Below are 18,070 nucleotides of genomic sequence, written 5' to 3' on the forward strand. Positions count from 1 at the left end.
TTTTCCTGTGTAGATTTAAAAAGAAACTTACCTTATTGGTTGTCTTTTTTCATTAAAGTGACTTCATATTCACTGTATATTATTGTCCTGACCCATTTGTCAGTATTATGCTGTCATATTTATACCAAAAGTCTTGATAATTTCTATTGAGTCTCTTTAATGTGCTATTCAGAATAGTCTTGTTTGTTTGTGTTGCTGGCTCTGGAACACCCTGTGGAACTTGGCCTGTAAAATTTTCCAAGAGTCGCAGGTTTGGAGAATGTGGAAAAATGAGAAATATTTGTTATTGTTTTTAATGAGTGTTTATCTATATATATTTTTTAACTCTTATTCTTTGGCAACTTCATATATATAATCAGTGCATCTTATCATGTGTACCCCAGAATGCCCTTTTCTATCCCCCAGGTCCCCTCAACATGCCCCTCTCCACCTTTTATGTCCTTTCTTTTTGCTTGATTTCTTTGTAACCGACTGAGTTGAGCTAATGCTGCTGCCTGGAATGTTGACTGATCTTGTTGGCTTGGTCTTGTGCAGGTGACCGTAGCTGCAGTGAGTTCATGAGAGCAGTGAGCATATCATGTCAGAAGACAGCACTTCGGAGCACTCCTTCTCATCCTCCAACCCCTATGTTTACCTGCCCCCTTTCCACAATGTGCTCTGACCCTTGGTGACGGCAGGGAAAGGAAAGATGTGTTGATAAAGATGTCATGTCATGGCTGAGCACTCCGTACTCACTATTCTCAACATTTTGACCAGTTTTGAACCTCTGCATTAACTGTTCACTGCTGTGGAGAGGGGCTTCTCTAGCCAAGGATACAGACAGCACTAATGTGTATATATAAACACAAATATTAAGAAGGCAGTGTGAAAAAAAAAAAAAAACAGAAACGAATTTCTGCCCTCTGGGGTTCTCCCATTGTGCTGTAAGCCTGTATTTAAGACCTCTTCTCTCCTTCAATAAACGGCATTCCGCATTCAAAAAAAAAAGGGAGAAGAAAGGGTCAAGATCATGATGGGGAAACCCACAGGTGCTAGTTGGAACTCACTGACTCTGAACTGACAGCCCGGGAATCTGCATGGGACCAAACTAGGCCCGCTGAATGTGGGTGACAGTTGTGTGGCTTGATCTGTTTGTGGGGTCCCTGGCAGCAGGACCAGGAATTATCCCAGGTGCATGAACTGGCTTTTTGGAGCCCATTCCCTATGGTGGGATACCTTGCTCAGCCTTGATACAATGGGGAGGGGCTGGAAGGGAGGTGAGGAGGGGGGAGAAGGGGAGGGAAGGGGAACTGGGGTTGATATGTAAAATGAAAAAAAAAATTTAAGAAATAAATATATTTAAAAAAAAAAAGAAAAAAAAGAAGGCAGTTTGACAACACATCCTTACAGAAGACAATAGTGGTGAGCTCCCCACTAGGGTCTATGACCTTCCTAACTATAGGCTTTGGACCAGGTTTACTGTATCAGACCCGAATTCTTTATTGTAAGGTGTGCTTCAAACCCAATAAAAAGTGGTATTTGACCCCATAACCTTTGTACCACTATTGTACCAATGGGCACATCTTGCCTAACAGGTCAGTATTATAGCATTCAGGTTTGGCTGCTGAGTGATACTATTGATGGCTTTCTCTCCCAGCACCCTGCATAGCACCTTCTGGCACTATGAAAGCTGGTCAGCAGAAGGAAGTTTTTAGGTCAGGTCCAGTTGATTTCTTTGTTCATCAAGCAAAGTGTGTTGTGTCCTCAGCAATAGGGTCTTGCCATCTACTTCTAGACAACCAAAAACAATGGCAATAGCCTGCATTGCTCGGGGGCCTCTGGGGCCTCCCTGACTAATAACTTGTAGGAAGGTATCCCATGTCTTGCAGTGAATTTTTGCTTAATAATTCATGTCTTCTGGAGGAGGCATTGTCTACCATTCAGAGTACCTCTGGTCAAACTCCTTCTTTTAAGTAACTTTTAGATTAGTTTACAAAGTGTTGGGTTTCCATAAGGACTTTTCATATTTTCTTAGTCTGGGTTCAACTACACCCCTACTTCCTCTGCCTTGTCTCCCCATCTACATCCATTCTTACCCCTTTAGTCCTCAGTATTCCTCCTTTATTTCACAGCATATGTGTTCTAATGTATCCTTACCCCTTGAGGCCGCTTTCCCATTGCGTGTGTCTTTTCTGGCATCCTGAGCTCTACATATATTCCAAATTAAATACACAAATCTAAAAATTCAAAGCTAGCATCCACATGTAACAGAGAACAACAAGGTTTGTTCCTCTGGGTCTGGGTACTTTACTCGGCATATTTTCTAGTTCCTTCTATTTCCCTGCAGCCTATTTTTCTTTGCAGCCTAATAAAATTCTGTCGTGTATATGTACCACATTTTCATTATCCATTCTTTAATTGGTAGGCATCGAGGTTGATTCCATTTCCTAGATATTGTGAATAGAATAGCAATGATATATGTGCATTTTCTCTGTAGTAGAATATGTAGTCCATTTTTGTATGCCCAGAAATGCAATATGGGATCATATGGTAGTTCTGCTTTTAGCTTTTTGAGAAACACTCACTTAGTTGGGTGTTGGTGGCGCACACCTTTAATCTTAGCACTCGGGGGGCAGAAGCAGGACGATCTCTGAGTTCAAGGAGAGAAACCCTGTCTTGAAAAACAAAACAAATCCAAACAAGCAAAAAGAAACACTCAATTCTATAATGGTGATGCCAGTTTACAGTCTCACTAACAGTGGGGTAACCCTTTCTCTTCCTCATATCCTTGCCAGCTTTTGTTGACTTTGTTCTTTCTTGATAATAGCTGTTTTAGCTGAGGGAAGATCAAATCTCAAAACAGTTTTAATTTGCGTTTCCCTCATGGCCAGTGATTTTGAACATTTTTTTTTTTTAAAAAAGCTTATTAGCCATTTACACTTCATTTTTTGAGAACTTTGGTTCCGTGATCCATTTTTTCATTGGGTTGATGTTTTCCTGATTTTTAGTTTCTAGATTTCTTTGTGTATTTTAGGTGCTAATCCTCTTGACATGTGTAGCTAGCAAATTTTTCTCTGATTCTGTAGGCTGTTTCTTCATTTAATTGGCATTTTTCTATGCCATTAAATTTTTTTTTTTTTTAATTTCACGAGAACCCACTTGTTGATTGCTAGCCTTGTCTCTTGAGCAGGATCCTGTGCAGAAAGCCCTTCCCTATGCCTACATCCCGAAAGGCACTCCACTTTTTCTTCTAGCAGTTTCAGAGTTTCATATCTTCGTTGAGGTCATTGATCTGTTTATAGGTGACTTATGCAGAGAAAGAAGGCCTTCATTTCTGCTTTTTTAACATGTAGATACCTACTTCCCCGGCATCATTTGTTGAATGAAGATGCTGTCTTTTCTCCAATGTGTATTTTTGTTAAAAATCAGATGGCTGTAGTTGCATGGTCATGTAACATGGGTCCCCTGTTCTATTCCATTGATCAATAAGTTTGATTTTGTGCTAGTACCATGCAGTTTTTATTTTTATGGCTCTATAAAGTTGAAATCAGATATAATGATACCTCTGGCATTATTATTGTTCAGGTTTGCTTTTGCTCTCTGGGGTCTTGTGCTCTATATTAATTTTAAGACCCTTTTTCTATTTCTGTGAATAGTGTCACTGGAATTTTGATTGAAATTGCATTAAATCTATAGATTGCTTTTGGAAAATAGCCATTTCCACAATAGTGATTATTGCAATCCATGAACATGGAAGGTCTTTCCATCTTCTAGTCTCTTTCTCACTTCCTTTCTTCAATAATTTCAATTTTTCATTATAGAGCTCTTTCACATTTATGGTTAGTTTTATGCCAAGGTTTATTTTTTCCCCATAATTTGCATGTTTTTAGCTATACACTAGGGCTTACTATGTCCTCTCAATAAAAGGGAAAGAGTATCCAATTTGAAGTAAAAATGAAAGACACCCAGGTCTAACACTAATCCAAATAAAGCAAAAGTAGCTGCAGCAGAGTAGAGCCCAGACTTCAGAACTAAGCAAGTTAGCAGTGGCAAAGGTGATACATAATGATAGTCTTTTGTTGTAGATATGTCTTTGTAAAGTGTATTTCTTCTATACAACATATCATGAGTTATGTGAAGTTTCTTCTTTGCTTCTTATTTTGTTTTGAGATAGGTCTCACTCTGTTGCTAGGCCTAGAATTTGCTGTTCCCAAGTGGGCCTTGAAATAATGATCCTTCTGCCTCACCTTCCTGAAAACTGATTACAGCCTTATGCTACCATGCCTGGCAAGTGCTGTTCATTTCCTTTTTCCTTTCCTCTCCTCCTCTCCCACCCCTCCCCCATCTTTCTTTCATTCTTTTTTTAAAGGCAAAGCTCTGTGTATCCTATCTTGGCCTTGAACCTTCTGTGTAGCTGAGCATGACTTCCTTGTCTACATCTCCCAAGTGCTGCAGTTACAGGGGTGCACCACTGTGCCAGTCTGTGCCATGCTAGGGATTAAATCCAGGGCTTCATGCACACTCTATCAAATGAACTACACTCCTAGCCTGTAGTCTTATTTTTTTTTTTATTTTAACTGATGGGGATTCAGATATGGTTAGACATCTATCATATTTGTTACTGTTTTCTGTTACCATTGTTCTTGGTTGCTATTTTTCTTCCTCCCTTTATTTTGCTATTTTAATTTGATTATTCTATATGATTATTTTTTTATCCTTCTTAGAATTTCAAATATATTTTTAAAGTAGCCATCCTAGACTTTGCAGTCAATTTACATCTAATTTAAATTCACTTACAACTAAAACCAAACCGCTTCATGACCCATGCAGTATCTTACAATAGTGAAATGGTCCTAATTCTTAGACTCCTAGGACATTGATGTCATTCATTTCACCCACATATAACATGTAAAGTATGATCATCATGTATATTTTTACTAATATGTTTTAAAACAAACTTAGTTCTTTGTCAATGCAAACTTTCTCTTTTGCCTTTATTACTTCTTGTGGTTTGGTTATGCAGATCTGAGTCTCTTAGCTATATTACTTCCCTTTTCTAAGAGCCTCTTTTAGTATTTCTTGCAAAGTATGTCTACTGGCAGCAAATTCCCTCAATTTTTATCTGAGGCAGTATATTTTACTTGCCTTTTAAGTGTTTTAGTAGGATATTTTAGCTATACATAATAATGGACTTTACATGACATTTTCATAAATATATGTAAATACTTTTTCATCATACCCCCATCTCCCTTTCTTGTTCCCCTTATTCCCACCAACACATTTTTCTCTAGTTCCACCTTCTACTTTCTTGTCTTTTCTGGTGTCTGAGTTTCATTACGGATTCATACAGGGGCATGGGTGAGGGGTTATTTACAAGCATTTGGTACCGTATTAGTGGATTACTCCAGTCTAAAAATGTCATTTCACCAGCAACCACTAATTGCTTGTAGATCAGGGGAGAGGGTGGGGCCTTTTGAGCCCCTCCCCATTTGCTATAGGATGTCAGTAGGCCTGGTATTACATAGATCATGTGCAGGCCCCCACAGCTGCTGTGAATTCATGAGGACAACAGCCCTGCCATGCCCGGAGGACAGCTTTCGACAGCACTTCCTCCTTTTTCTGGCTCTTGCATTCTTTCCAGCGTTCTTCTTTGTCCCTGAGCCTTAGAGGAGGTGGTAGAGATGCCCCATTTGCAGCTGAGCACTCAAAGGCCGGCTGCTTCCTGACTGTCCTGTTTTCCGTCTGCATCCTAGCCACTAGTTTCTGATCCTGACTTCTGTTCTGTGGAGCAGGCCTCAAATCTGACCTGAATGCACTTAGTTACCCCGCCAAGTAGCCATGCCATGGCAACAGTGGCACATCACTCCTGGGTGGTTGGTAGTGGAGCACAGTGATCCCAGCTGCATGAGAGCACATTTGTCCTCCAGGAGCCTGCACAACATCTTGTACTGTGAGGGCTGAGGAGCAGGAAGAAGCTTCCTGCTCAGTTTCAGCTTCATTTGTGTTCTATGACTGGAGAATGGCATTTTCAGCAGTAGCGTATTTTGTTGTTATGGAGACAGGTGTTTTTCTATGTAACCCTGGCTGTCCTGGAACTCACTATGTAGGGAAAACTGGTTTTGAACTCACAGAGATCTAGTTGCTTCTGCCTCCAAGTGTTGGGTTTAAAGACATGCATCACCATGCCTGGCAGCAATAGTTCTACGGTGGCAATTGTTTGTGTTGTTTTGGGGGCCTCAGGGATTGCTTCCATGACCAACAACTTATAGCAAGGTAGCCTACTCCCTGTACTGGGATCTGAGATGTTCTATTAATAACCTAAGGGGAGTAGTATTATTCATTCATGCAGGTTACCTCTATCTAAACTCATTTTGTAAAAGCAATTAAATTTTTTTTAATCATATGTATTTATTTGTGCCTGTGTGTATGTATGCACTTGCATGCTTTTGTGAGCATGCATTTCATGGCAGGTGTGTGTAGGTCAGAAGAATTACTGGAGTCCATTCCCTCCTCATATTATGCGAATTCCAGGGATCTAATTCAAGTTATCAGGCTTGGTAGTGAGTGTATTAACTCTGCAAACTATCTCACCAAATTTTGTTTTTCAATTAGCTTGCCAATTGCAAAATTTGGTTTATGGCTTTTTTGTATAACCTTACTTTTTGTCCTGCCTTATAACTCTGCTTGTCCCCCATTTCACTCCCCCCTTATCCAGCTTAGACCTTTTGTGCTGGCTAGTTTTTGATGACTCGACATAAACTAGTGTAGCTGGAGAGCTTCTCTCCAGGTGCCACCAAGCCCCCTGAGGTCCCTCAACCCACATATAAAATAATCATACAGACACTTATATTATTTAAACCGCTTGGCCATTAGCTCAGGCCTACCATTGTCTAGCTGTTACTCTTATATTTAGCCCATTTCTATTAATCTATACTTTGCCACGTGGCTCGTGGCTTACCAGTACCTTACATCTTCCTTGTCATGGCGGCGGCTGGCAGTATCTCTCTACCCAGCCTTCTACTTCCCACAATTCTCCTCCTCCTTGTCCCACCTACCCCATCCTTCCTATCTAGCTATTGGCCAATTAGCACTTTATTTATTTTAACCAATCAGAGCAACAAATTTGTGTCTGTATTTGTATTATGTGTGTGGGTGTGAGTGTGGCACAGTGTGTATGTATAGTGGAGGTCAGAGGACAACCCTAGGCACACACACACATAGGAGAATGCACCCACACACGTGCATATGCCCCTTACTCATGCAACTTTGTTTTCAACTTCTGAGAGTTTAGATTTCCCTTATTTTTTGTCTTCTTTGATCTATGAAATATTTAGAAGTACACTTTTATTTCCAAACTTGAGAGACTTAAAACATCTCACTACTCACCAATTGTGGGTGAAGCAAGTAAACAGAACATTTCTGGGAAATATGGTAGTAATTTGTGGAGGACATTGAAGAGAATATAAAACAAGTGCAGTGAGTTTCATTGATATGATAAATTCAAATTTAACTTATTCAAAAGTAGGGGAAAGCAGATTTCTGCTCAGCCAGGTTATTCATGAGGCAGAAGCAAGAGGATCACTTGGCCCAGGAGGCTGAGGCCAACTTGACCACTTTGCAAGGCTCCATTCTTGAAGACAAACCAAAACCAAATAGACTTTTGACTCTGACTTTAGGGTATAAATTCTTCCTAGTTCTTTTTGTATATAATTTAGTTATCATAATACATTATAAGTAATGTAGTTTTATATATGAATATATGAAATGTGTAATTTAAATGAAACATGCCCACAATTCTTCACCAGGTTTTTTTTTAAGAATCTTTTTAAAGAATTTGTTTGAACTTATCATTAGTATATATAATAGGAATAGAGCCTGAAATAAGAAAGTATGATTCCTAGATGGGCATGGTATTACATGTATTCCTAGATGGGCATGGTATTACATGTCTGTAATCCCAGCACTTGGGAGGTAGAGGCCGGTGGATCAAGAGGTCAGGGTCAGCCTGGACTGTATGATACTTGTCTCAAAAACAAAAGCAAAGAAGAAAAGCAAGTATGATTCCTCAGACAGTAAAGTGGGTGTCCATTTTGGAAGCTTCCAACAACCCAGTGACCCAAGAGCCTCAGGTGAAGGGGAAGGAGAGAAAAATCTAGTGCCCAAGCATAGTAGCATTGGCTCAGGGGTAAAGTTTTGCTCCCTAAACCCAGCAACCACTGTGTTGTGCTTTTTCTTTTTTAAGACCAAATTTTGGGATGTAGCCCAAGTTGGCCTCTGCCCAAGTGCTGGGGTTTTAGGTGTATACTGGAATGGATTGTGTGTGTGTGTGTGTGTGTGTGTGTGTGTGTGTGTGTGTGTGTGTGTTTATGAGATACCTCTCCTAGAAACTGTGGCCACTTAGTGCCTGTGGGGCTGGGTGAGGAATAATTATTTTTCAGTGCTGCAGTCACTAAATTTTTTCATGCTCTAGTAAAGAACACCACATCCATGCTCATGTAGGCAACCCTAATTAAACTCAGGGAGCCATTTAAAAACTCATAAAGCAGGAGGGGCACATGTGAAGAAGGAACAGCTGAAAGAGTGAGAGAGGATAAGGGGAGTTAGTCTGATCAAAATACATTATATACACATACACATATGAAACTCATTAAATAATTGCATGTTTTTCTTTTGAAGTGAAGAAAAGAAAATTTTGTGAGGAGTGCAGGGTCTATATGCTTTTCCTTTCCTTGACAGAGAATGAGGGCCTGGTCCTGGCTCTGTGATGTCCCTGGGGAGGTCCAGGAATGGGGGAGTTGTTGATCCATCTCTGCTTGTGGCAGTAGGACAGACACAGACACTTGTGTTGGTCCTGTCTCTCTGCTGCCCTCCTGTGTGTGAGGTCTGCCTCTAAGTCAGTGGTCTCAGCTTTTCCTAACGCTGTGACCCTTCAATACAGTTCTTCATTTGGTGGTGACCTCAACTATACTTTATTTTCATTGCAACTTCATAACTATAGTTTTGCTACTGTTATGAATCATAGTGTAAATATCTGTTTTCTGATGGTCTTAGGCAACCCCTGTAAAAGGCCATTTGACCTCAAAGGGGTCGCAGTCCACAGGTTGAGAACCATTGCTCTAAGTGGCCCACCAGACCAAATTTCCACCTTTTAGGAAGCTGTGTGATTGTGACTCCAAGTTGTCTCCATCCTCAGTCCTCAAGTCATAGTCCCAAGGCACATGCCCTCGGTTCCCAGGGTGAGTTGAGTAGGATGGGGTCTTTCTCTCTAGAGCCACTGAGGGGCTGACTCAGCAGGGATCTTTTGTAGATGGTTTCTGCCACTGCTACTGTCAAGTACCCAGAAGAAAGGATTTCCCTAGAACCATCCTGCCCTAGGAGGTACAGCCCTTAAAGTCTGTCTTCTGCCCTTCTCTGCTTCTCTCTCGCCCCCTCCCTCCCCACCCTCCTTGTCTTCTTCCTTCTCTCCCTGCTGTCATCTGGAGCAGAGGTTCCAACCCTTTATGTCACACCCTCTTTTCTAGGAAGACAGCACTCCCTGGTCAGGACCGAGGCCTTCACATCACAGTTTGTAGTTTCTTTCCTGTGATGTTCCCCAGAACTTCCTCTTCCTCTTTCTTCCCTGTTAAAGCTGGCGTGTTTCTGCTGTCAGGAAGGCTACTCTCCGACAGTCTCCCTTTTATTCCCAGGGGTTCTAGCAGTCCATGCATGGGTGTAGTGTGCTAGCTTTTATCCCAAATGAATCTTTTAAAAAAGGCAATGGGCGGGTGGGCTGGAGACATGACTCAGAGGTAGAGAATACATGTCAGTCTTGGAGAGGACCTGAGTTCAGTTGCCAGCATCATTGTGAGGCAGCTCACAACTGTAACTCCAGCTCCAGGCGTTTGAGACCCTCTTTTGTTTCCTTCTGAATCCTTGGCTGGTGCCTGATGTTGGCATAGGCACACCCTTTGGTCTTTTCATTTTGAGATTGAAATGTATTTTATTAGTAACACATGGATTTAATATTTGGACATCTCTATACTAAAACAATATACCATCAAACAATCACAATAACATGAGAAGTACAATTCTATATGTATCAACCATGGAAATTTTACCTATAAAAATAAACACAAGGCAAAAGATAACCATAAGACCACACTATGGTGAGAAGTAAAAAATATCAGGAGTATCTGAAGATACAAAAAAGTCACGCTTAAGTTCTCACCCCTTCTTTTCCCCTTTGACTTCTGGAATTACTTTTTTTAAAAAAAAGTGCAGTTGAGTTCTTGAGGTAGGCTTGGATTAACTTAAATCAGCTCTTGCCCTTTCTCACTTGTAGCTCTAAAGACTAACTATTGACTGGGCTGGAATGTGATATCCTGAGATTTGTGGCTACTGAAAGTAATCTCTGGGCTTTGTTCCCTTTCTCCCCTAGAAACAGAATGTCCTTCAGGGCTTGAGCCTAGCATGTCATATGGTACTGAACAAGTTGGGTTTTTTTTTGGGGGGGGGGCTCTCTGCAGTTCAGGTTGGGTACAGAATGTTTTCCTGATCTTTGGGGGCTCTGGCTGGAAGTGGAACTTAGGTAGTTGCTCCCTTGGTGCCTATGAAGTAACAAGTGTTACTTTTCAGTTATGAGTGTGTGGGTATTCTTTCTCACCAGACTCCAACAGGTGGGTAAGTAACCACTGCTTCACAAGCTACTCCTTGTCTGTTCTTTTCTGACTTGTATGGAAGTGTCTTCAAATTACATGGCTTTTAAGTCTTTTTCTTCTAATCACTTCTCTGGTCCAAGTATGATGTAACTAACTATCTGAATCCCTTTTGAACTGTTTACACATAGAGTGAGTGGCCTTTGGGGTTCTGGTAGTAGTTTTATATCAAGCTTATGGCTAGTGACATGGCTCAACAGTTAAAGACACCTGCTGTCAAGTCTGCTGATCTGGGTTTGATTCCTGTAACCTACATGATAAAAGGAGAGAAGCAACTCCAGAAAGTTATCCTGTGACCTCCACATGTGGGCTGGTGTGTGTGCACACACACAATAAATAAAAATGTAATAAAGAAGTTTTATCAGTACTAGCTTCCCTATCTAACTCAGGATGTTTCTTTCTTTTTAATAAACTAGTATTCATTAGTTAAATTATTTTCATAGTTTCAAAGTACAGTTAATTATCCTGAATTCCTATTAAAATAGCAACTAGGCTCTTTAATGTTTTTATTTTCTTGCTTTCTTAAGTTAACATACAAGTTAGTGGCTTTCATATGGCATTTTCATATATACAGGTAACTTCACTTTGCTCCTGTTCATTCCCCTCCCCTACTGCCCTGTGCCATCTTCTTTCCTGTCACCTTGCCTCCCCTCCAATGGTCCCTTCTCTTTCATGTCAAGTGTGTCCACTACTCCTTTTCTCTGTCTTTTGATCTCCCTCCTCTCTCAAAGTCACTTCCTCCTCTTTCACTTGGGTCACTTTCCACCATGTGGGTTGTGGAGATTGAACTCAGGCCAGCAGTCTCGGCCATGTGCTCCTTTACTCGCTTAGCCATCTTGCTGGCTCCTAAATATCTGGTTTTTATGTCAGCGCCATCCTATTTTTCTTATAACAGTATCATTACGGCTTTGTGCTATAATTTGAAATCAGGTATTATAATACCTTAATATTTCCTACAGGTTGCTTTGGCTATTTGGGGTCTTTTGTGATTCCATACGAAGTTTAGGATTGTTTTTCTATTTCTATGAAGAGTATCAGAAGTTTAATGGGGATTGTACTGAATCTGTAGGCTGTTTTTGACAAGATAGCCAGTTTTACAGTATTGATTCTGCCAACCCATGAGATGGGGAGGGGGTCATTCCATCTTCTCTTGTCTTCAGTTTTCTTAATTGTCATACAGTTTTCATTGCAGAGATCTTGCACTTCCTTGATTAGGTATATTTTAGTTTTATTTTTTTGGGAGCTATTATAAATAGGATTTCTTTCTTAGCAAGTTTGTTATTAATATATAGAAAGGTTGCTGATTTCTGTATCTTGATTTTGTAAACTGCTACTTTGCTGAGAGTATTTCTTCGATATGAATTTTCTGGTGGAGTCATTAAGGTCTTTTAAGTATAAGATTGTGTCACATGCAAATAGAGATAGATACTTTGGCTTCTCCTTTTCTTTGTATCCCTTTTGCTTCTTTCTCACCTTATTACCATAGCAAAGTCTTTGGGCAATATATTGAATAGGAACAGCAAGAATGAGCACTCTGTCTTATTCCTGATTTTTGAAGCAATGACTTTGAGTTTTCCCCATTTAGTGTCATGTTGGCTATATGTTGTATATACCTTTATTATGATGCAGTACATTCCTTCTGATCCTGCTTTCCTCGGGCTTGTATTACGAAGAGTTGTTGACCTTTTCTGTGTCTTTTAAGATGACTGTATGGTTTCTGCCCTCAATTAGCTAGAGATTCTTTTGATTTTGCTCTCATCATTCTAATGCAAATTTGAATGTCTTAAATATACCTGCCTGAAATTATTTAAGAAAACCTCATAAGAATCATATTTAAGCTGTAGTATGTAAATACATGTCATTGTGACTGAATGTTCAAGTCCCTACAGCCTGGCCTGCAGACATACAACCTGTCTTTTTATGAGAGTGCTTCACTCTATAGTCAGCCCAGAGGCCTGGCATATCTTCTTTAGCCCAGGGCAGCCTCAAACTCACTGTCCTGCTGCCTCAGTCATCTGATTACTGGATTATGTGTGTTCTCATGTCCGGCTTCTCCTGTAATTCTTTGGTTAAGGCCTTAATCCCCAATGTGATAGAACTTATAGATTGGGGCCTTTAGTGTATAAATTAGGGATACATGAGGTCACAGGGTACAGTCCTTATGATAGTATCTTTGTAAGAAGAGACATGAAACTTCTTTCTCCATGTTCTCACAGAAAGAAAAGGCCATGTGAGTCTACAGTGGACTGGTAACTACTTACATACCAAGAAAAGTGGCCTTAGAATGCATCTACTTGGAATCCATGGGCTCCCAGTCTCAAGAATGATGAGATACATATTTCCATTGTTTAGGCCACCCAGCCTATGGTGCTTTTTCCCCCTCTGGCATCCTGAGCTGATTCTTTCAGTTTCTGTCTCATATATTATATATGTGAATACTCAGATAGACTTCATTCTGGCAACCTAAATAGTAATTAGAGATTCTTCTAAGAATCTTTGCAAACAGATCAACATTTCAATGGAAATGTATATGCCATGGTAAACCATGAGTATTTAAAGAAATTTGGGCAAGGGAAAGTTTTTAAAGATAAACATGATGATGATTACAAAAGACACTTGAAATTGTCTTTCTTGGCCACAGGACAAATAATAGTGGTGCCAGTCATACATTGAAGAAGATCAGAAGTGTGTTTAATTCATAAGTATTCTTAGTTCTTTAATGAAACAACATTGTGTCATGTTCTTTAGAGATGGTGTTAAAATTTTAAACACTTTTTATTATCACCTTTCCTTAAGGTATTCCCATCTGTCAGCAGCACTTAATTTGGAATAACATGGAGCTTGAAGATGATTATTGCTTGAATGATTACAAGTGAGTGTAATTACATATTAGCAGCTTTATAGGCATGCAGTATTATAACTCTACATGCCAGTGTTTTTCCTCATGTCTGTCCTGAACAGGGGGATCCCAGCGTTCATTCTGAATTTTGACCTCTAAATGCGTTGGTACTATCTTTGTTCTTGGTCTTTGTTCTCTGATATTTATAGTCCACCTTCAGTGAACTACATGCTGAGCCTTTTGTCCTTGCCTTCTTGCATGGTTATAATAACTTCTTGTTTTCTTTGCCTTTTTCTTTCAATGTTGACCTATTATCTCCTGGTCATGTTTCTTTTCTTCCCATTTTCACAAGTTTTGGGCATGAGAGAGTTCTCTCTGCTGAGACTTTGTTCATTAGGTCCCTTTTCTCTTTAAGAAATGGTACTGTGGACATCAGTGGTTACAAATGAGCTTTCTGACATTTTACGTTTCTCTTTCCTCCCATGTCATTTCTTACACTGAGGACAAAGGAATTAGAGGCTGAGAGGTGGAAGAACACTAGGAGTTGGCAGAGCTGGTGGATTTGCAGTCTTATTTTTACTTTGAATGAATTTTCTGTTTCCTAATTCTTTGGGTTTTAACTAAGTTTCTTTTCTTTTGTGGGCCCCCTTTTTGTATTTTTTGAGACAGGATTTCTCTGTGACACTCTGGCTGTCCTGGAAGTTGTTCTGTAGACCAGGCTGGCCTTGAACTCACAGAGATCTGCCTGTCTCTGCCTCCAGAGTGTTGGGATCAAAAGTGTGTGCCATCACCAACTTGCTGGGCCTTCTTTTTTAAAAAGCTTATGAGAACTTATAAACTTTCTGTAATTTATACAGGCAAATGATATATTTATTCATATTGCTGTGTCTTTCTTCATATTTTAGGGAATAGATAGTAAGCCTAATAAATCACATAATTAGTGGTTCTTTTGACACTGATTGTTATTTGGTGATTATAGTTTATTTTTGTGCTAACTGTTCACAGCATTTCAGAAGGTTGTACCTTGAAGCTGGTATTGGCTATGCGTGGTGGACCAATAAGTACTAGAAAAGGTAGGCATACATTAAAGCATCTAACAGTCATCATTAAGTAATTTAGTAGTACTACTCTTCGAGGGGGTTAATGTTTTTTAAAGGCTTTCATTTTAGCCAAGTGCCTTTTCTGCATTAGGCCTTTGATTCTTTTAGGCATTATTCTTTAAATCCTAAATAATAAACACTGGAACTCCAAAATATAACCCCAGAATAAACCCCACATGATTCTGGATTCAATCCAGGAATATTTAAAAATAAAACTTAGTAGTAAAGGAAGGAGAAATGTAATGATAATATAAACATCACATTAGCATTGTGTTTAGATTTATGTTAGTCTTGTTGCTTTTTAAATTCTGCTTGAGTTTTAAATTCCTGGGATAATTATTTGCTATAGTATATAACTGAATTGCCTTTTTACCTGGGATAAAACTGAATTTCATAGTCCTGTAGAATCCTTTCTCCAAATGTGAGTGGTCTCTAGAATCCATTCATTCATTCAACAAATGCATAGCGAGCATCTACTGGATTCTAAAATATATTTTATTTTACTTTTAATGATGTGTTTATATGTGTGCTTCTGTGTGGGTATGTACACATGAGTGCAGGTACCTGAAGAGGCCAGAAAAAGGCATTGGATTCCCTGGAACTGAAGTTTCAGGGTGGGAACTGAACTGGGGTCTTCTGCAACAGTAGGATGTGCTCCTGACTATGGAGCCATTTCTCCAGCTCCATCTATTGATTTTGAGTGAATGTCCCAAGTGTAGTAAACAAGGGAGACAGAGCCTCTGCTTCATAACACTGCCTCCAATAAATGTGTGAGAGATTGATGGAATTTCAAGTGTTTGTGAGCTCTGTGTGGGAAATAGACAAGAGAATGTGATAACAGCTATAGAAATAGCATAGTAGGGAAGGTCTGTGAGAAAGACAGCATGAGCTGAAAATTAATTAATAAAAAGGTTTGTCTTAGTGCTATTACTGTGAAGAGTCACCATGACCACTGCAACTCTTATCAAAGAAAGCATTTAATTGGGGCTGGCTTGCAGTTTCAGAGGTTTAGTCCATTATCTCACATAGGCAGACATGGTAGCTGTGAGAGTTCTACATCAGGATCTGCAGGCAGTAGGAAGAGAGAGACCCCGGGCCTGGCATGAGCTTTTAAACCTCAAAGCCCACCCCTAATGACACACTTCCTCCAACAAGGCCACACTTCCTAACCCTTGTCAAGTAATGCCACCCCCTAATGACCAAAAATTCAAATATATGAGCTTATGGGGGCTATTCCTATTCAAACTACCTCAAGGTTTTAATCCAGGGAAGAGCCAGGAGCATGCTTACTAGCCTCCAAGTCAGGTCTGTCACAGGCAGCCCCACCATGACAGCCATGCTCAGAATAGTCCTGCTCTGTGGCCCTCATTTTAAGAAGGCCTTCACACCTGTTTACACCTCCACAATAGAAAACTGGAAATTGAGTATAGATTCGCACATGTCAAATTACATCCCCATGCTTTATAATTTTGGTTAAAATTGGATTATTAAAATGTTTTTTCTAATCTACCTTAAGAGCAGTTTGTGAGAACTGCTGAACTATTTTGCATTGGTTAGAGGAAACAAAGGAAATGATGTTACAGCTGACTAAGCTGCACTCTGACCTCAGGACTCCTCTGTCAACTGATTTCTGAAGTAATTTGATGGGTTGCAGAGACAGCTCAGCAGTTGAGACTGCTTGCTTCATAGTCATGAGGACTAGAGTTCAGATCCCAGCACTCATGTAAACAGCCCAGCATCTCATAAGTACCTGTCACTCTGTCGCTGAGGGATTTAACATCCACACTCCCAAATGCATGTGCAGATACACCCATGCAGACATATAAAATTTTAAAAGGAAATGATTGTATGTCACATTTGTAAAATTTATACTGGTAAGGATAATTCAAGAACTCTGTTTACTGAGCCGTTATATCAAGTTAGAGTTATATAGTAGTTAATGGTTTGTGCATCCTATTTTAGGAAGTTGATAGATAGTATGTACGATTGCATCTTTAAAACTCATTTAGTCTCTCAGACTCATCATTTGGAAAGGGCCTTTATCAAATGAATTACAATAATATTTAGCTTTTAAAGTAGCCATTATCTAAACAAAGTGGGGAAACAGGCATTAATGGTATACATGTGTAATCTGAGTGCTCATGAAGCTAAGGTGAGAAGATGGCAAGTTACAGGCCAGCTTAGGTCATAGAATGTTAAAGCTTTGCCTTAAAATAAATAGCACAAGAAAGCAATCCTCCCTTTCCAAACTTACATCCTAAATTGCATTGCTTTATGTGACAAAATCGTAATGAATGTTGAGTTATGAAGAGGCATGCACAATTAGACAGCCTTAGCACCTCCTGGCTTAGGACGTGGGTTTAGGAAAGGCTTTTAGCAGCTTTAGTAATATTTACTTCTTAGTGCTGTAACATGGAAAGTGGGACTTGTAAGTTTTGAAAATAGTTCTGGATACTGTGGTGTTTGCCTGTCATCCCAGCCATGTAGGAGCTGGAGGCAGGAGGACGGAAAGCAGAAAGAGCAAATCAAAATGTTGTTTCAGAAGTAGTGGCATTAAATTTAGACCATGGGGCATCTTTGATACTTTTACCTCATTACTTTCAGAATTTAGTATTTTTCTGTTAGTGTTTCTTTTTATTTTATTTTTCTTTCCTGTGCTGGCAGTTGAGCCTTGAGCCTTGTGCCTGCTAGGCTCAAGCTCAGCTGCTCAGCTGCATTCCCTGTGTTCCCTTCCTAAGGGCATCACAGCATTCCAACTTCCTTACTAAGTGAGAGAAAGTTTGAGAAGATGTGGGAGAGACTAGGAAGGATTGGAGGAAGGAGGGGGAAAATAATGAAAATACAATACTCATTAAATTCTCAAAAAATTAATAAGGGATGCTGTATAGAATATAAAAATATCAGAAGCCTGTTTGGAGAGTGTTATTTATTGCATGTACAGTATGGTTGTATAAATTCAGCATATATATCCTGTTACTGTAACAAGATGCAAAAGTGTTGATATGAATTGAAAGCCTGTTTACCAATCTTTCCATTTGTAGTTCTTGTGGAAGACCCACTTAGGGAGCTTGCTGAGTACATGGATTCCAGTCGGGACGAGGTCTGGGAAAAGACCTCTTGCAACAAACAAGTTACATTTTTGGTATACCGAGAAGGAGATCAATTGAATTTCTTTCGTGTAGTAGATAGGGGAGATGGCACTTTAACACCATTATCTGAATCTTTAAGGTAAATGGGTTTTATTTGCATGTTTCACTTAGGACCAGAGACTGTACTGCACACTTGAAGCCTTTGGGTATTCTGTGTATTAAAGTAGCCATAGTGTATAAATAGACAGAGTAAGTTTCATGTGCTCTTCACCCCTTTCCCTGATAAGTAATTCTGAAATCATCCTTCAGGGGCTGATATTTAAAAATGAATTCCTAAATTTAATTTTCTTTACTTGATAGTTTTTTTTT

The 18,070-nt window shown here is 39.7% G+C and overlaps 1 protein-coding gene across 5 annotated transcripts in view; it reads left to right on the forward strand.

The window, feature by feature from the left end:
• The window catches only part of Zfand4 (zinc finger AN1-type containing 4), a 91,459-nt gene that overhangs the window by 12,286 nt on the left and 61,103 nt on the right, over positions 1-18,070 (forward strand). For 3 of the 5 annotated variants that reach the window (XM_036182493.1, XM_036182494.1, XM_036182495.1), the window contains exons 3-5: positions 13,470-13,545; positions 14,518-14,585; positions 17,654-17,840. In XM_036182493.1, the coding sequence (XP_036038386.1) occupies positions 13,470-13,545; positions 14,518-14,585; positions 17,654-17,840 (331 nt within the window). Of the gene's footprint in view, positions 1-13,469; positions 13,546-14,517; positions 14,586-17,653; positions 17,841-18,070 lie in introns of those variants that run through there. The other 2 variants (XM_036182496.1, XM_036182497.1) reach the window with 2 other exon arrangements.

Source organism: Onychomys torridus, chromosome 3 (genome assembly GCF_903995425.1).
Source record: "Onychomys torridus chromosome 3, mOncTor1.1, whole genome shotgun sequence".
Taxonomy (NCBI): domain Eukaryota; kingdom Metazoa; phylum Chordata; class Mammalia; order Rodentia; family Cricetidae; genus Onychomys; species Onychomys torridus.